Source organism: Microtus pennsylvanicus, chromosome 1, assembly GCF_037038515.1.
Source record: "Microtus pennsylvanicus isolate mMicPen1 chromosome 1, mMicPen1.hap1, whole genome shotgun sequence".
Classification (NCBI taxonomy): domain Eukaryota; kingdom Metazoa; phylum Chordata; class Mammalia; order Rodentia; family Cricetidae; genus Microtus; species Microtus pennsylvanicus.
Genome location: NC_134579.1, coordinates 135897794 through 135915782, shown reverse-complemented (window position 1 = coordinate 135915782; position 17989 = coordinate 135897794). Strand labels below are relative to the sequence as shown.

General features: G+C 50.0%; 1 protein-coding gene across 1 annotated transcript; it reads right to left on the bottom strand.

The window, feature by feature from the left end:
• Positions 1-6325: 6325 nt before the first annotated feature.
• Eif3k (eukaryotic translation initiation factor 3 subunit K) lies at positions 6326-17428 on the bottom strand. Its single transcript, XM_075986861.1, has 8 exons — positions 17272-17428; positions 16286-16384; positions 13533-13653; positions 12194-12268; positions 9716-9782; positions 9029-9106; positions 7481-7606; positions 6326-6392 (listed from the first exon to the last, which is right to left on the bottom strand). The coding sequence occupies exons 1-8, from the start codon at positions 17328-17330 to the stop codon at positions 6361-6363; spliced, it is 657 nt and encodes a 218-aa protein (XP_075842976.1). The 5' UTR covers positions 17331-17428; the 3' UTR covers positions 6326-6360.
• Between the last annotated feature and the right edge of the window lie 561 nt (positions 17429-17989).

Below are 17989 nucleotides of genomic sequence, written 5' to 3'. Positions count from 1 at the left end.
CCTCCCGCGCGCGCGCACCTGAGGAGCCGAGCCCGACACCAGACGTTCGGCGCCTGCGCAGAACACACCTCCGGCCGCCCGCCTAGCGTGGGAGCCCAGGCGCCTCTCTCGCGTGAACGCGCGCGTCTGCGGCCCCCCGCCGCGCGCGGCATTCCAGGGTGGGCGGAGCCCAAGTCATGAATGATTCATAAGGCGGGGCTCGTCGTCCGACTTTAACCTGTTTCGGGGTGGAATGTGTTCCCATTCAGCCATTCAGACGTAATCAAAATTTATTGGCTGCCTACTGTGTGCGAAACCCTGTTTTATGCCTCGGCCCTAAAGAAGTCAGAAAAAGCCCCTCATGAAACTATCGTCTAGAATCCCTGCATTGTACATGGGGCCTCTGGTCTCAGGCCGCTGAGACTGAAGGATAGATATAGCATGCTTGGGGCCAGCCTAGGTTATATGGGAGGCCCCTATCTCAAATCAAATAAATGGTTGAGCTTAAAGCTAGGCATGGGGACAAATACCTGTTTTTCCAGCATTTGGGGGTGTGGGCAGAAGGATCTGAAATTCAAGGCCAGACTTGGCATACATACAGGAAGTTTGAATCTGGCCTGGACTATCTGAGGACTCGAAAGAGAAAGAGAGAGAGAGAGAGAGAGAGAGGGAGGGAGGGAGGGAGGGAGGGAGGGAGGGAGGGAGGGAGGGAGGGAGAGAGAGAGAGAGAAATGGGCTGGACTATAAAGTCTTCAGGGTAGGTTCATGGAAAATTATATTTAAAGAAAAAGAAAACTCGAAGGATTCACAAGATAGACATGGAGCTGGGTTAGATTGGAATAGATAAACAGTAGCTGGGAAAGCAGAGGATCTTTTTGGACTTGTCTGTCCTCTCTCAACGAACACTAAACACCTACAATGTGCAGGCGCTGGCCATCTAGGGACAGAAAGAAAAGCCTAATCAATTATCAAATGACTAACCTTGTAGTGGAGATGGGCAACAGTAAGAAACCTGGAAACTAGGCCTGGTGGTGCTCAAAGCCAGCCTGGTCTACAGATCGAGTTCCAGGAAAGCCAGCGCTACAAAGAGGAACCTTGTCTCCAAAAAACCAAAAAGCAAAAAAGAAAGAAAAGAAGCACACACGGGGAAAGAATAGCGCCTCATTAACAGGCATCTGAAATTGGATTTGTTGTCCAGGTCACCTCCATCTTTAAACACACTTTCAAGCTTCCTCCTCGCAGATGCTGGCTTCATCTTCTCTCTACAGGGTTTCTTCAAAAGTGGCCATCACACCAGCAGCCTTCTCCCTGCCTCCCACTTTCTTCTCCCTCCAGCCCCAGTTTGTTGCTGTCGTCTGTTTTTATTTGTTTTGTTTTAGTTTTTCGAGACAGGGTTTCCCTGTAGTTTTTGGTGCCTGTCCTGGAACTAATTCTAGTAGACCAGACTGGCCTTGAAGTCACAAAGATCTGGCTGCCTCTGCCTCCCTAGTACTGGAATTAAAGGCGTGCCACCACGGCCCAGCTGTTTGTTTTTTTTTAATTTACATTTATTTATTGGGGGGGGGGGCAGACGTGCGCGTGACACACATGGAGGTCAGACAGAGTTTGTCCTCTGCCTCTACCACTGGGGTCCTGGGAATCCTGGGTTGGACCTTCAGGCTGGGCCACGTGGCTTGCTACCCCCTTCTCTTGCAGAATCTTTCCCCCCACCCCTGAACTGGAGATTAAAGTTAGGACCTGCCAGATGAGCCCTCTGCCAATGGAACCTTATCTCCAGCTCTTTTTTTTTTTCCTTTGTATTTTGAGGCAGAGTCTCACTAAATTACTCACATCGGCCTGGGCCTTGGGATAATCCTGCTGCAGCCCCCAGGGTAGCTGGGAACACTGACTGTACGGCCAGGCCTCCTCCTCCTCTAGAAAACACACATTTGTTTGAGTCTGGACGATTTCACTTGACAAGATGGTTTCCACGCCACTTTTTTTTTCTTTGAGGCAGGGCTTCTCTGCGTAATCCTGGCTGCCCTGAAACTTGCTCTGTAGACCAGGCTGGCCTTGAACTCAGAGTTCTGCTTCACAGAGGCCAGCCTCTGCCTCCTGAGTGCCACCACTACTCAACCTTCACATTTTCTTACGTGTGGAAATTTGGTTCTCATGCAAGCGTAGGCTTTAAAATAGTAAGAGTTTCTATTTACTATGGGGGAAGGTTCTGGGGTTTCAGACCCAGCGGGTCCTCCACATCTGGGTCCTGGTTTTCCTCTCAGCCTACCTTCCACTCTCTCCCTAGCTTGCTGGCCTCCTCGCTCCAGCCTCCTGACCAAAAGCTCCTAAGCTTGCAAGGCCTTTGCACACAGTACCGTGTTGTCTGTCTGCTGTACTTTCCCCACATTCCGAATCTCCATGACTCACAGCCTCCTCTTCTGCAGATCTCTGCTCTTCCAAGAGCCCGTCCCTGACCGCTTTATAGAAAATAGCTTTGTGGGTTGGAGGAGTGGAGGAGTGTTTTGTTGGAGCTCACCAGAGAGGAATTGGGGGTGTGCCTCAGCTGGTAGAGCCTAGAATCCAGTAGTGAGGGTTTGGGAGCTTGGCTCAGTGGTAAAGGGCCTAGCTAGAATCTACCGGTGAGGGCCTGGGGGCATGGCCTACATACAGGTTGAATGCTTGCCTAACTGGAGGTGCTTAAGTTGCATTCAGACGTCTGCTAAACAAGAACTGCCTCCTGCACCTTTGTCCATAATACTTTTCATTTTGATTGCTGTTCCGTCTTGGCTGTTTCTTTCCCCAAAATAGCAACCCACAAGGGAGGGAAGGGGACCTTTGCTTCAGATTCTGTTCTAGCCCTGGCCTCTGAAGCAGTGTCTGGTACCCAGAGGAAACTTACTGATCCGAAGTGAATTTATGAATGAATGGACTGAAAACCAGGTGTGTAACTCAGGTCTACACAGCTACAACACTCAGGAGGATCTTCTAGTTCAAGGTCAGTCTGGGTTACAAGGAGACCTTGTTTTTTTTTTTTTTAAAAAATATTTATTTATTTATTATGTATACAATACTCTGTTGGCATGTATGCCTGAAGGCCAGAAGTGGATACCAGACCTCATTACAGATGGTTGTAAGCCACTATGTGGTTGCTGGGAATTGAACTCAGGACCTTTGGAAGAGCAGGCAACGCTCTTAACCGCTGAGCCATCTCTCCAGCCCCACAAGGAGACCTTGTTAACAAAACAAAACCCAAACACTGCTGCAATTAGGGGCTGGGAGACAGCTCGGCAGGTAAAGAAAAACGCCAAGTCTAATGTCTTAGGGTTTCTATTGCTGCAAGGAAACACCAGGACCACCAAATAACAAGTTTGGGAGGCATGAGTTTTATTTGGCTTACTCTTCAAAGAGGCCAGGACAGGAGTTCAAACAGGGTAGGAACTTAGAGTCAGGAGCTGCTCTAGGATGGATGGGTGCTGCTTACTGATTTGCTCCTTGTGGCTTGTTCAGACTGCTTTCTTATAGGACCATCAGCTGTGTCCTCCCATCAATCACTTCAATCACTAGTTAGGATATGCCCAGCAGGCTTGCCCACAGCCCAGCCCAGCCTAACCCTATAGAGGCATTTTGCTCCCCTCCCACCCCCATGGGATTTCTCTTTAGCTTTGCAGCACGTCGTGGAACTATCTTTTGTAGACTAGGCTGGCTTCATACTCACGAGATCCGCCTGCCTCGGCCTCCTGAGTGCTGGGATTAAAGGGGTGCACCACCACCACCCAACTGGAGGCATTTCTTTCTTTCTTTTTTTTTTTTTAAGATTATATACAGCATGTTTTCCTGCACACCAGAAGAGGGCATCAGATCTCATTACAGATGGTTGTGAGCCACCATGTGGTTGCCAGGAATTGAACTCAGGACCTCTGGAAAAGCAGTCAGTGCTCTTAACCTCTGAGTCATCTCTCCAGCCCCTGGAGGCATTTTCTTAATTGAAGTTCCTTCCTTTCAGAGGACTTTAGTATCTGTTGACATTAAGCTATGCAGCACACCTAATGACTGGAGTTTTATCTCCAGATCCTACACAGCAGAAGCATTCCTGACCTCCACATGTGGAGTGTACACATACACCAAAATAAGCGCAAAAAAATTGAAATATTTTAACTTCGTTGAGAAAATCAGGGTGACCTCCTAGGTTTGGGATCTGAACAAAGATGTGTGAGACCTTTACTAAAATAAGGACTCCACGGAAAAGGCTAATTTTTATTTAAAGGTCTCTAGTAGCCCATTTTGGCATCAAACTCACTATTTGAGGATGTGTGTGTGTAGCGCTCCTGCTTGGCCTAGGACTCTCGAAGTGGGTGTCATTGGCCAGCAGCCCTCTGCGGATCTCAAATAAGCACAGCTGGTTCTTTGTTGAGGGTGACGCACCCAGGTACCCTGACGACAGAAGAGAGTAGATGCCCTGGAACTAGAGGACTGTGGACTATCGTGTGGGTTCTAACAACTGGACCCAGGTTCTCTACAAGAGTGGTGAGTGCCTGTGATCACTGTGGTATCTCTCCAACACCTTTTTCTTTGAGACAGGATCTTGCCATGTACCCCTGGCTGGCCTGGAACACAGAGATGCACCTACCTCTGTCCCCCGAGTGCTGGGATTATAGTGTGCTACCATGACCAACACAAAACTACTCTAGACTTTAAGACAGCAATGGCTGGTATGCCTGTTAGTCAGCGTTCCACAACCCAAAGTCTCCCTGTAGCCGGGGCTGATCTTAAGTTCCAAGCAGTCCTCCTGCCTCAGCCTCCAGAATACCAGGAAACCATGGCTGGCCCCTGTCCCTTGTTAACTCTGTAAGAGAAATCTGAGAAGACTGTCTCCCAGGACAGGAGCAGACAGTGGAGTGTCATGGAGGCCCTGGAAGCAGCGTGAAGGGTGTGTGTGTGTGTGGATGAGTGCACTCACATTCTCTAGCCAGTAAGTCAGGAATGGACTAATGTCATTCACCAGCCAGACTGAAAGCAGGGAAAGACACGGCTGTCAAAGGACAAAAGGTCATTTCTACAAGATGGTTGGCGGGGGGGGGGGGGGGGGGGGGGGGAAGGGGGCAGCACACCAGGCTGACTTCCCAACAGAAGTTATTGTTCCGTCCCCAGAGTTAGGGAGTTCTAGTTCCTGGTGCTTGCTCGTGGCGGTCCAGAGACCAGAGCAAAGGGTGTGTGCCCCACCCTGGTTCACGAAGATAGGATCCTCTTAGGAATGTTGGGTGACTGCTGGCGACAGGGGAGGTTGAATAGGCAATCAACCCACTCACTGGTATGACAGATGGGGGCCCCAAGGGAGATGGGAGTGGCCAAGGCAGAACATTTACTGGGTCACTTTATCTCCAGTGACTTCACCCTGACTCTGCTCAAGGTCACCTGGCCAGAACACCTGGAATGCCTTGGGTGTGACCTGGACAGGGTGGCAGGGAGACAGCTGACTCGGCAGGCAGTCTGGTAACCTCTCTGACCAGAACAGCAGAGGCCAGCCAACAACCTTGGTGACAGACTCCACTGCCAAGTGAACGCTGACTCCTGATTCCTTTCTCTGGTGAATCAGGGAGTTTTGGATTACTGACAGGTGAAGGGCTGTTAGAGGAACAGGAGCAAACCACTCTAAGTGTGGCAGATGTGCACACATGGAGATCAGCCTCCCAAGAGCGGGGATTACAGGTGTGCTCTTTGTGACACGGGACTGAACAAATCGGAACTAAGCTATAGCCCTAACAAATCCGACAGGCAGCCACCCAGCCTCTGTGAACCCCGTGAGGCCCCCAGTGTGGGGTTACAGGTACACCCCCAGTGTGGGGTTACAGGTACACCCCCAGTGTGGGGTTACAGGTACACTCCCAGTGTGGGGTTACAGGTACGTACATCTTATTTGAGCAGCAAGCAGTTTATTGACCGATCCCTTCCACCTGCTTTTAAAGACAGGGTCTGATGTAGCTAAGAGTAGTTTTAACCCCTGATCTTCTGCCTGTACCTCCCAAGTGCTGGGACTGGCAGGCCACCACTCCCAGGCGGGCACTGGCCAGATGCCACCTCCAACCCCACCCCACCAGTTGAGGAAGTGCCATACTCTCTCCTTTCTAGATGAGGGCACCAATGACGTGTTAAAGACACAGCCCGATCTCTGCTCCCTCAAGAGCCCAGGGCCCCAGGGTGGCAACTCCCCAAGCTGTTCACCATCAGTCTGCCTCATCCTGGGCTGACTCAGTCAGGAAGGAGGGGCAGGAAAAGGCTATAGGGTGGGGCAGAGGAGGAGGTGGAGGGGAAAGGCCTCAGCTCAGGCCACAAGCTGGCTCTCTGAGGGCAGAGGCAGGAGACAGCAGGGTGGAGTGAACAAGTCTTTATTAAAGGCACACACAGTTACTGGGAGGAGGCCATGATGCTGGACACACCTGTTGAGAAGGAGAAACCCAGGTCAATTTGGGCAGAGGAGGAGCCACCTCCCAGGGAGACTATGGCCTTCAGGCAGTTTGGTGCTGTAGTTTAGTGGCTCTTAATAGTCTGTGCCTCAGTTTCCCCATCTGTATAAAGCATCTATCTTATAGGATTATAGATTACATGAAGTGCTTGAACACACCTGGTACTAAGTATGGTGTGCATTGTTCCGGTTACTTTCACAAGTTACCAGGCAGACAGTTTCACTGGCCTGCAGACAGAACCTTCTATGGAACTCTGAGACAAACATGGTGAGCACTGCCTGTAGCAGTGAGGGTGCCCCGTGTGGAAACGACACAGCTCTCTGCTGCTCAACTTGGCTACTAGCTCCCTGGTGCCCATCACAACAGCCGAAGTTGGGAGAATGGGGAGGAAACCTGCCCTCCTTTCCTCCCTTCACGGCATTTGCTCCCCAGACAGAAGAGTGAGGCAGGACACCTAGCTAACTGCCCGAGTCGCTTATTTAAAGACAGCAGTTTGCTAGGTAGCCTAGGCTGGCCTTCTACCTCCTGGGAGCTGAGACTAAAGACAGGAGCCGCACGCCACACCTGCTTTTGTTCTCTCTGGGTCGGGTCTGTTTACTCAGTGTGATGGTGACCGCGGTCACTGACATTCATTGAGCTCTGCGCCCGACCCTGGGCTACGTGCCCAACAACATAACCCCCCTTCACGCTGACCCTTCCAGGGGGTAGGCAACATGCCATTTCTATTAGTTCCACGTTACAATGGGCAAATGACTCATACACGAAGAACCACAGGCTCCGTCATAATTGTTAGCGTCACTTGCCTTTTTAAAATGAGAAACTGAGGCACAGAGAAGTAAGACTAGCCTGGCACAGGTGAAGCAGGGAATGGATACACCCTGCCAGGCCCCTCTAGGTCCTAGAAAGAGCTAGAGACAGGGAAGGCCACGCAGCACCCATCACTGGTTCTCCCTGGATGCAGATGCAGGCCAGGAAGGAAGGTTCCACCCCGTGCTCTGCACACCCCAGCCTACTCTGAGGAGAGTACTGCAGCTCCCAGTCCAAGGCCCCAGGCCACTCACTGTCAAAGTCGATCTTCTCCACGATGTTCTTGGGCTTAATGCTCTCTTCCTGGCTGCAGATGAAGATCTGCCCCGACTCGTCGGCGCTCCAGCCGTACTTGCTCATCCATACCTTAAGTTGGTTGTCTAAAGGTGACACGGGCAGGGTGGAGGTGTTGGTTGCCAGAAGTCTATCTAATCCCAGAGGTTTTGGAGGCAGGGAAGTCAGGGTTTACCAATCTAGGCCCCCTTTGGCCTCTAGGCAACTCCTGCCTTCAGGAGGCTCATTCTGCACTTGGCCACCAGGGGGTGCCACTAGCCCCCACCCTTTTAAAATTCTCCTGGAACTCTGTAGACCAGGCTGACCTCGAACTGGCAGAAATCCACGGCCTCTGCTTCCCAACTGCTGGGATTAAAGGCCTGCGCCACCACGGCCTATCTTATTGTTTCATTTTTGAGAAGTGGTTTCTTGTTGCCCAAGGTGGCTGGGAACTCACCGTGTGGCTGAGGAAGACTGAAACTACTAATCCTCCTGCCTCTCTCCCAAGTATTGGGATTATAAAGTGTGTGACTCCAGGCCTAGTTTCCCTTAGTGCTCCTTTCTATTTCTTTCTATTTTTTTAAAAGACTTATTTATTGATGTATACAGTGTCCTGCTTGCACACCAGAAGAGGGCACCAGATCTGATTATACATGGCTGTGAGCCATCTATAATGAACTCAGAATATCTGGAAGAGCAGCCAGTGCCCTTAACGGCTGAGCCATCTCTCCAGCCAATTGTATTTATGTGTGCAAGTGTGAATGGACACAGGGTTAGAGAGAACATTGAATTTCTTGGTGCTTGTGAACCACCCACCATGGGTGCTGGGATCAAACTGTCTTTGAGATTGAGCAGCAACTGCAGGACCCTCTCCAGCTCCCATGCTTCTTTTTGAAAATGATTTTCAAATGGTTTGGAGGGAACTTTGAAGTCACTCCAGAGCAAAGGCCACTGGAAGTCTCACAAGACTGCAAGGGCAGTTGCCTGAATCATGCCACTCTGCTTCCACAGCACACATGACAGAGTGACCACCTCAAGACACTGGGGCCCCTGCCAAATGCTGTCCCTCTAAAGTGGCCTCACTACCCTTGGCAGCACCAGTTACTACAAGATGCAAACATCTTGTCCATTTTGCTCCATCTAAGAAAAAGATCTGAGCTTTTGTAGTCACAACCATGGTCAGCATCAGGACCATTGTCTGACACAGCTGACATTCAAATATCCTACCCTAAGGCCCATGCTTGTCTGCAACTTGACAATCCTCTTGCCCCAGCTTCCTATCACTGGGATTACAGGTGGACACACCTGGTGGGGGCAGCACCTCGTTTTTGAGCGAGGGTCTCACTATATGGCTCTAGCTGGTCTTCAACTCAGAGATTTAGAGGGACATCCTATACCAAACCCTTAGCCTTACTCTGGACCAAGTAATGCCCTAGAAATGGCGTGATGGAGTCCCCTGAGCTGGCTGAGCTCCCATGCCCCAACCACCTGCACCTTTGCAGACCGACACAAACACCACCAGGCCTCACCAGTCAGATCTCCAAGCATCTCAGCAAGCAGCCAGCGGTCGATGTGCTGGTACGTGATGCCCACCACATGGCAGATAACTGCGGAAGACAAAGACTGTGAGAGGCTGTCGGAACACAGGCTAAGAATGGAGCTGTGCGGAATTCTGAGTGCTTATGAGAAAACTCCAGGAAAATTGGATCGTGACCTTCATTTCTGTTCCTTCTAAACACGGGATGTTCTTGGAATGTGCTTTTATGCCGAGTACATAGGAGGGGGTTTGTTTCAGATCACACATACCTGCTTACATTTATTATTCAAAAAAATGTTTCCCAAGCCAGAAGTGGTGGCAAGGGCCTTTAACTCAGAAGGCAGAGGCAGGTGAGCTGAGTTTGGGGCCAGCCTGGCCTATAGAGAACTAGTTCCAGAATAGTCAAGGTTACAGAGGAAACCATGCCTCAAAACAATCAACAATAAAGCAAAAAACAAAAAAATGTTTCCCAACGGCTTGAACTCCTGTGAACTTTGCTCATGATTCTTCTTAACCTTCAAAATATAAACTGTCGAATACTCTTAATAAAGCTGGCTGCTGCAAGAGGCTTCAGCCTGCCTCATCCCAGGTCCCACTGACTCTGGAACAGTGAAGAGAGACCATTTCTTAGGACCTTGCTGACCAAGTCCCTCAGGAACCCAGACTCAGGAAGACTCACATTTTCGGACAGAGTCTTCAAAGCCAGTTATGCCTTCCAAGAGGTCCATGTTTTCGTCCAGGGCTTGCTGCAAAAGAAATGACGCCCACAGTATTAACGCCAGCAGTGCTATCTGCATTCATCAGCCAGAGTGCAGATGTTCTGGAGGCTGGGGCAGGAGGACCTCAAGTTCCAGGCCAGTCTAGGTTAACTATCTCAAAATTCAACAAATAAGCAAATCTATTGCTGGGTATAATAGTGGCAATGTCTGCAATCCTGGCAATGAGATAGAAGCAGGAGGATCAGGAGGTCAAAGCCAATCTCAGCTCCATAGCACGTTAGACAAGCCTGGGTACAGAAGACCCTATTTTCCCTCCTAAAGACAGGGTTTCCCTTTCCCAAAGACAGGGTTTCTCTGCGTAACCCTGGCTGCTCTGGAATTGTCTCTGTAGCCCAGGCTGGCCTCAAACTTAGAGGTCCACCTGCCTAAGCCTCTTAAGTGCTGGGATTAAAGGCGTGCACCAATGTGCATTGCTGGGACATCCAACAACCAAATCACAAGATGTACACACACAAGCACAGAAGTCTAAGTTATGAGTCCTGGTGAGTCATCTGCATCCTCTTCCCTGCCTCCCCTCCTTCATCGACAGATGCCGCCTCAGGACTTCCCCTCCTCCTCCAAGTAGCCACACATGGCAACCTCGAGCCTACTGTGGGGCTCTGTCTGGAACTCTCCTCTCTGCTGCCTCAGGTTTCAGCTCCCAGCAACGGAGTGGGCGAAAAGGAGAGCCTACACTTTGTTGGAAGCAGTTACTAAGGAAAGAGGAAACCTAGGAGAGCCACTGTCCTGCTGAATGACCAACAGGGTAGGAAAGGGGCTGGAAGCTGGGCACCTGCAAGGACAGGTCACTGTGGATCTATTGGGAGTTGAGGGCTGGACAGAAGGCACCACAAACCCCTCAGGGAACTGAACAGTGGCTTCTAATTTAACAGGGCAGAAGGGGACACCGAGCAGGGTGAGCCACTGCCCTTGACTTGACCACTGAACAAGGTCTGGGATGTGAAACTTTCTGTTTTGTGTTATATCTTAATGCTTTGAACCTGCAATTGTCTGATATTTCTGTAGCCTTGCCTTGGATGGAGCAGAACAAGGTTTCAATCACTTCTCAGCTGTTCAAGGAAGGGCTGTAGAAACACACATGCTCACTGCCGACCCCAGCAGGCTGGAGGCCCATGAGAACTGTGGGCTTTTATTTTTTTCCCTCCTCTCCCATTTTTTTTACTATGTAGCAAAAGCTGACCCCAACTCTTTCTCTAAAGGGTTATGTCAGAAGGTAGCACTTTATTCTTTCTTATTCGTGTGTATGTGGGTCTGTCTATGTGAGTATGAGCAACTGTGGGTGGGTGCCCGGTGGCCAGAAGAGGCTGCCCAACAAGGATGCTGGGAACCACATTCTGATCCTTTGCAACAACACCTACCATGTTATTTTTTAAAGACTTATTTATTATGTATATAGTGTTCTGCCTGCATGTGTGCCTGTGGCCAGAGGAGGGCGTTACAGATATCATTACAGATGGTTGTGACTCACTGTGTGGTTGCTGGGAATTGAACTCAGGATCTTTGGAAGAGCAGGCAGTACTCTTAACCTCTGAGCTATCTCTCTAGTACCCCTTTTTCTTTAATTAAAAAAACTTTATATATATTATTTTATGTGTATGGGTATTTTGCCTGCATGTATATCTATGCACCATGTGCATGGCCAGAAGAGCATGCAGGAACCCCTGAAGCTGGAGTTACAGATAGCTATGAGGAAGAGCTTAACTGCTGAGCCATCTCTCCAGTCCCTGGCCTGGAACTCTATCCTCAGCCTCCTAAGAACTGTACTTCACATCTGGTGGTGGTGGTGCACGCCTTTAATCCCAGCACTCGGGAGGCAGAGGCAGGTGGATCTCTGTGAGTTAGAGGCCAGCCTGGTCTACAAGAGCTAGTTCCAGGACAGGCTCCAAAACTACACTATCTCAAAAAGAAAAAAAAAGAAAAGAAAAGAAAAAGGCACTTCAGGCAAGGGCCACCCGCCTGGCTTAGCATTCCCTGGGCAGCTGCCCGTGTGAAGGCTGGACAGACAGAGTGCTCAGAGCAGATGAGCAGAGAGCTTGTTTCCACCTGACAGCACAGGACAAGGAGACAGGGTCAGGGTCAGACCGAGCCACATGGGCGCAAGGGCTTATCTGCGAGTCCTGGCTCTATGTGAAGATGGGGAGAGGACAGAGCCTGGGACTAAGCAGGCACCACTGCTTTTGCATGTTCTGCATGACAGGTTCTCACGTAGCTCAGGCTGGCCTCAAAGTCTCCGTGCAGCCGAGGATGACTCTACTGCCCCCACCTTCTAGAATTGCAGGCGTGCTCTAACATGCCTGGTTTTATGAAGAACTGGGTGGGGATGGCACCCAGGGCTTCCCACATGCGACGCAAGTACTCCAGCACCCAAAAGACATTACCCAGAAGGCTTGAAAGTGGCACGTCTCCAGCAGGTCCCCAAGGTACAAGATCTGTCGGATGGGCCGCTCTTCTTGCTGGCGTCAGGACGCATTAAGGAATCAATGCAGAAACCTGTGGAGGCTACGGTGTGGATCTAGCCCACCCCTCTTCACTCATCTTCTCCTAGCTGCCATTTTTTTTAAAACAGAAAAAGAGGGGGCTGGAGAGATGGGTCAGTGGTTAAGAGCATTGCCTGCTCTTTCAAAGGTCCTGAGTTCAATTCCCGGCAACCACATGGTGGCTCACAACCATCTGTAAAGAGGTCTGGTGCCCTCTCCTGGCCTGCAGACATGCACACAGACAGAATATTGTATACATAATAAATAAATAAATATTTAAAACAGAAAAAGAACTGGGAATTAGGATAGGGATGTGCTTCAATGCTTGTGTACTTGCCTCACTTGTGAGGGTTTGGGTTCCATCCTCAACATCACAAAAATACCCACCACCTGAGAGACAGAAGCAGTAGCAGATCTCTGGGAGTTCAAGCACAGCCTGGTCTACACAGCAAGTTCTAGGCCAGCTAGGGTCATACAGTCAAGACCCTCAAAATAAATACATGAATAAAAGTAGATAAAAAATTCTGAACGAGCAAGATGGTCTAGCAGGTGCCAGTTGGTGGTGGCGCATGCCTTTAATCCCACCACTCAGGAGGCAGAGCCAGGCAACTCTTAGTTCAAGGCCAGCCTGGTCTACACAGCGAGTTCCAGGACAGCCAAGACTGCTACACAGAGAAACCCTGTCTCAAAAAAGCAAACAAACAGGGGGCTGGAGAGATGGCTCAGCGGTTAAGAGCATTGCGTGCTCTTCTAAAGGACCCAAGTTTGATTCCCAGCAACCACATGGTGGCTCACAACCATCTGTAATGAGGTCTGGTGTCCTCTTCTAGCCTGCAGGCATATATGTAAACAGAATACTGTATCCATAATAAATAAATATTAAAAAAAAAGCAAACAAACAAAAAGAGATGGTCCAGCAGGTAAAAATGATGGGTACAAGTCTAACGAACCAAATCCCCAGAACCCACAGCGGCCTACTCTTTAATTGTCCTTTGAATCCATACACTCGGAGACACATGAGTGCCATACAGCATCACCCAAATTCTTGGAGCCCACGGTGGAAGGGAGAACTGACTATTCCAAGTTGTCCTCAGACCCGCATTATGTGAGACACCCGAGTACCACCAGCACCTGAGGCCGACCCAGCATCAAGCCAAGTCCAGAGCAGGCACCGGTTGTTTGGAGGTATGCCCAGATCCCTCCACCTACCCCGCTTCCCAGCCGCTGGAAGGAAGGATACATGTGCCTGGTCGATCATACATTTACACAGGGTGAAGTCGGTGTGGGGCAGGTTGGTGAGGGCTTTCAGCAGAATCTGGGCAGTGACCGTGGTCTGAAAGAAGGCCGGGTTGAACTGGTACCTGAGAAGAACAAGAGACATAACAATGGCAGCATCTGGCAAAGCTAGCTGTAGTGGCATGTGCCTGCAATCCCAGGACCCTGGCAGATCACAACTTTGAAGCCAATCTGGGCTTATTTATACAAATGGATAAAATGATAGCCATGATAGACAGGCAGGGAGCTGCTGTTCCTTTTTTTTTTAATTGATATTTATTGAGCTGTACATTTTTCTCTGCTCCCCTCCCCACTTCAATCCTCCCCCAAGGTCCCCATGCTCCCAATTTACTCAGGAGATCTTGTCTTTTTCTACTTCCCATGTAGATTAGATCTATGTAAGTCTTTCTTAGTGTTCTCACTGTTCTCTAAGTTCTCTGGGACTGTGGTTTGTAGGCTGGCTTTCTTTGCTTTATGTTTAAAAACCACCTATGAGTGAGTACATGTGATAATTGTCTTTCTGTGTCTGGGTTACCTCACCCAAAATAATGTTTTCTAGCTCCATCCATTTTCCTGCAAAATTTCAAGCTGTCATTATTTTTTTCTACTGTGTAGTACTCCATTGTGTAAATGTACCACATTTTTCTTATCCATTCTTCGATCAAGGGGCATTTAGGTTGTTTCCAGGTTCTGGCTATGACAAACAAAGCTGCTATGAACATAGTTGAGCACATGTCCTCGTGGCACGATTGAGCATCCTTTGGATATATACCCAAAAGAGGTATTATTGGGTCTTGAGGAAGGTTGTTTCCTAATGTTATGAGAAATCGCTAGGGAACTGCTGTTCTAGTCTGGAGTTTGGAAGCTAGGAATGTGTGGGCTCCAACACCAACTTAACTTCCCTGCTCTGGACAGGAGAACAGTTAATCTTCACAGCCACCAAAAAGGGTAGACCCTGTCACATAACTCACAAAGGAGTAAGGCTAGACCAGGCCGCCTACATTCAGACTTTCCCACACGACACACAACCTGTAATACAGACTAGCACAGAGTGAGCACTCAAGGAGCAGCCGGCACCGCCAGCAAACATCTCCACTGCACAGCTGCAAAAGCTAAGGCACATCAACCAGGGCATACCGTTGGCAGAGGCAGGGGGACCTCTGAGTTCAAGGCCAGCCTGGTCTACACAGCAAGTCCAGAGCCAACAACTGCATAGTGAGAGACCTTGACCCAAAACCCAAGATACCAAAATAAACTAAGTCATACAGGAGGTAGTGAGCCAGGAAAAGCACTGGAGGGCAGCGCAGGCCTGTATCCACTGTACTTGTTAGCCTAAGGGGAGACCCCAGGAGTTTAAGGCCAACCTGAGATATGTGGTAAAACGCTGGGTGGGTCTAGGGGGAAGCTGTGCCAGAGTTCTTAATAACTGCACTGGGAGAATGAGTTCAAGGTCATCTTGATAGCAAGTTTAAGGCCAGTGGGAGCTATAGGACCCTGCCTAAAAATATAAAAACCAAACTAGAAAAGGGGGCAGAGAGATGGCTTAGTCAGTAAAAACACTTATTGTGTAAACTCCTCGATGACACAAGTTCAATCTCCTGAACCCATAAAGACGGGCTGTAGTGGGTATATTTGTAATCCCAGAACTCCTGTAGTCAGGTAAGAACAGTCTTCTAGAAGTATGGAGGCCAGAGGCCAGGAAGCCTTCAAAGGCAGAAACTCCAGAAGGTGGAAAGTGACAGGCAAGATAGCACACGTCTTTAAATCCCAGCACTCAGGAGGCAGAGGTAGGCAGACCTCTGTGAGTTCGAGGTCAGCCTGCTCTACAGAGGGAGTTCCAGGACAGCCAGGGATGTGTACAGACCCTGTCCCCAAAACCAAACAAACAAAAAAGATGGAAAGCAAGAACTGACTGCTCCAAGTTGTCCTCGGACCTCCACACTTGCTGCACTCACACACATAAGAAAAAGGAATGAAAAAAAAAACACTTAAGCCAGGGAGGCATAGAAACTTGTCTGCAATTCCAGCCTCTGAAGGTGAAAACAGCAGATTCCAGGAGCAAGCTGGTTAGCGAAGAGGAGCTGGTTCAGTGATGCGGGGTTCACTAGGACACTGACTCAAGAAGTAAGGCAGAAGAGCGACTGAAGATGACTCCTGACATCAACTTTGGGGTGTCACATGCATGTGCACACACACATTCTTCCCACAAACATGCACATGCGCACGCGCACACACACATAAAAATGGGAGAAGACAAAGGACTCTAACCCAGTGCTGACAGGAAGACGCTAGAACAGAGCTTGAATAGCGTGATTACAGCCGAGCTCATAGCAAACAGCCCGAGCTAAGCTGATTTTGATGCAAATACCTGAGGCCAGGCCTTAGAGCTCCACAGTGGTTACCTAAGGTGGGGGTCTGATAGGGCAGAGCATGTAGCAGAGGGCCAGCCCGGCACCAGCAACATGGTTGTTTGTTTACAGTATTTTGTCAAGCAATAGAACTGTTTAAAAGATGAGCTTGTATATTTTGTAGTTAATTAAAAACAAAAAGAACAGCAACAACAACAAAAAACCCTGCCCTGACTTGCTTAGCTTCCTAGCTTACACACCAAAGAGCAGCCACATCCTGCAGCTTGCCCCTGGCGCGTAGGCACCCAGTTCCCTACCCAGAGTGGCATCCTGCTGCTGGCATGAGGGTGGGGAGAGGACAGACACTCACAATTTCAGGACAGCCAGGTTGGCCTCCAGATCATAGGCATTCTCCTTGGCCTGTGTCTCCACATACCGTTCCAGGGTCGCCAAGTTCTCAGGATTGTACCTGGAAGGGAATCATGATGGGTGAGTGGCCTGGCATGGCACCGCATGCCTTTCATGGGGGGGGGGGGGGACGACAGATACAATACGGGGACCGGCACGACTGCAAGCCTGAGTTAGTCTGAGATGTATGGTGAGAACCTGTCTCAAAAGGAAGCGGGAGACAGCCAGACAGACGGCGATGGGTAAACAGAGGGATAAGAGGCTACCACTGTAATTCGTTAACGTGAAGGTCACTCTCCCATTCTACAGCGTTAAATGTGGCCCTGGGGTATTCCTCCCTTTATTAGCCTTTTAATAAAGCTACATTCATTCGATTTTACAATAAATAATAAAGTTAGTACCATCCATTAGATCTACCCAGAGAGCTGACCAACTGTGCATTGTCCAGTAGCCCTACTGGAGCCATCCCGGATACCTCCAACCTCAGCCAGTCTCTGCAGCCTGTATATATGGCTTCCTGAGCATATACTGGCATCCCCTTCTGAACCAGTTCTATTCTCTCCTGCCTAGAACTACACGTGGCTTGCCCTGGCCTGGCCCTGATCTGTCCTTGTTGTCACTATTGAAAGGTATTGTCGCCCGGCTGTAACGAGAATCTAAGTCCAGGAAAGCAGGACCCGTGGGTGTCTCCATCACCTCCGGTTCCCACTGGCCGAGTAGATATCAGTGAACCTTATGTTTGATGGTTGACAAGAGCGAAGAAGTGAGAGACTAAGAGACTAAATGACGCTGAGAGTCTTGAGCGACGGCAAAAAAGAAAGCCAAGGGATGGAGGGAAACCTGGAGAAACACCACTCTGGATGAGCATAGAGCCCTGGCCTCCCCTGGCTGGCTCCCCGTCTTCTCCACCCCGCTTGGCCAGAGAGCGCCCTCCAGCCGAGCTCAGACCTGTCGATACCCTTGAGCAACTTGCCCACGTTCGCTCTCATCTGCTCAAACATAGCCATGATCACTGTCGCCTTCCGCAGCCCCAGCCAGAGTCGAACACCAGGCCCAGTGCACGGTACTCGAGGGCCGGAAGAAAAAACGTGCAGGAAGCGGAAACTACGTCATCCCCACGCTCGAGCTCCTACAGGAAAGGCGAAGGGAAAGGAACTTCCGGCAGCCGCCCCAGCTTTCCGGCTACCACGTGACTTCTTCCCAGCAGTGCGCATTGGTCTCACTTGAATGGAACCTACAGCGTGAGAAAAGGTTTAGTCTGCCTTATTACGCAGGCGTAGGGAGGCGGAGCTAAGCTTTTCCCGGGCCGCTGCAAACCTTGTGCAGAAGCTCCGGACGCGCATGCGCCGGAGGTAGACACGAAAGACGCCGGAGTTCTCTGGTCGCCTGCGTAGTCATAAACGCGTTTAACCGCGCGAAGGCTGAAGTGGTTTTCTCTTTGCGTTCATTCGGGTGCGAGGTGCTCTCTGAAGCCCTTCTTGCCCCTAAAACAGTATCCAGTACGCTCACTTTCTCACTATTAAGTCCTTGGTCTGTGATGTCACTGTTCGCTGGGGAGGCGAATGGCTCATGCACCTGGCGCGATTGCCGTGGCACTCTGGAGTCACCGGGCCCCGGATAGTGGCTACTCAACAAGCGCCCCGTGTTTAACATAGATTCCTTACAC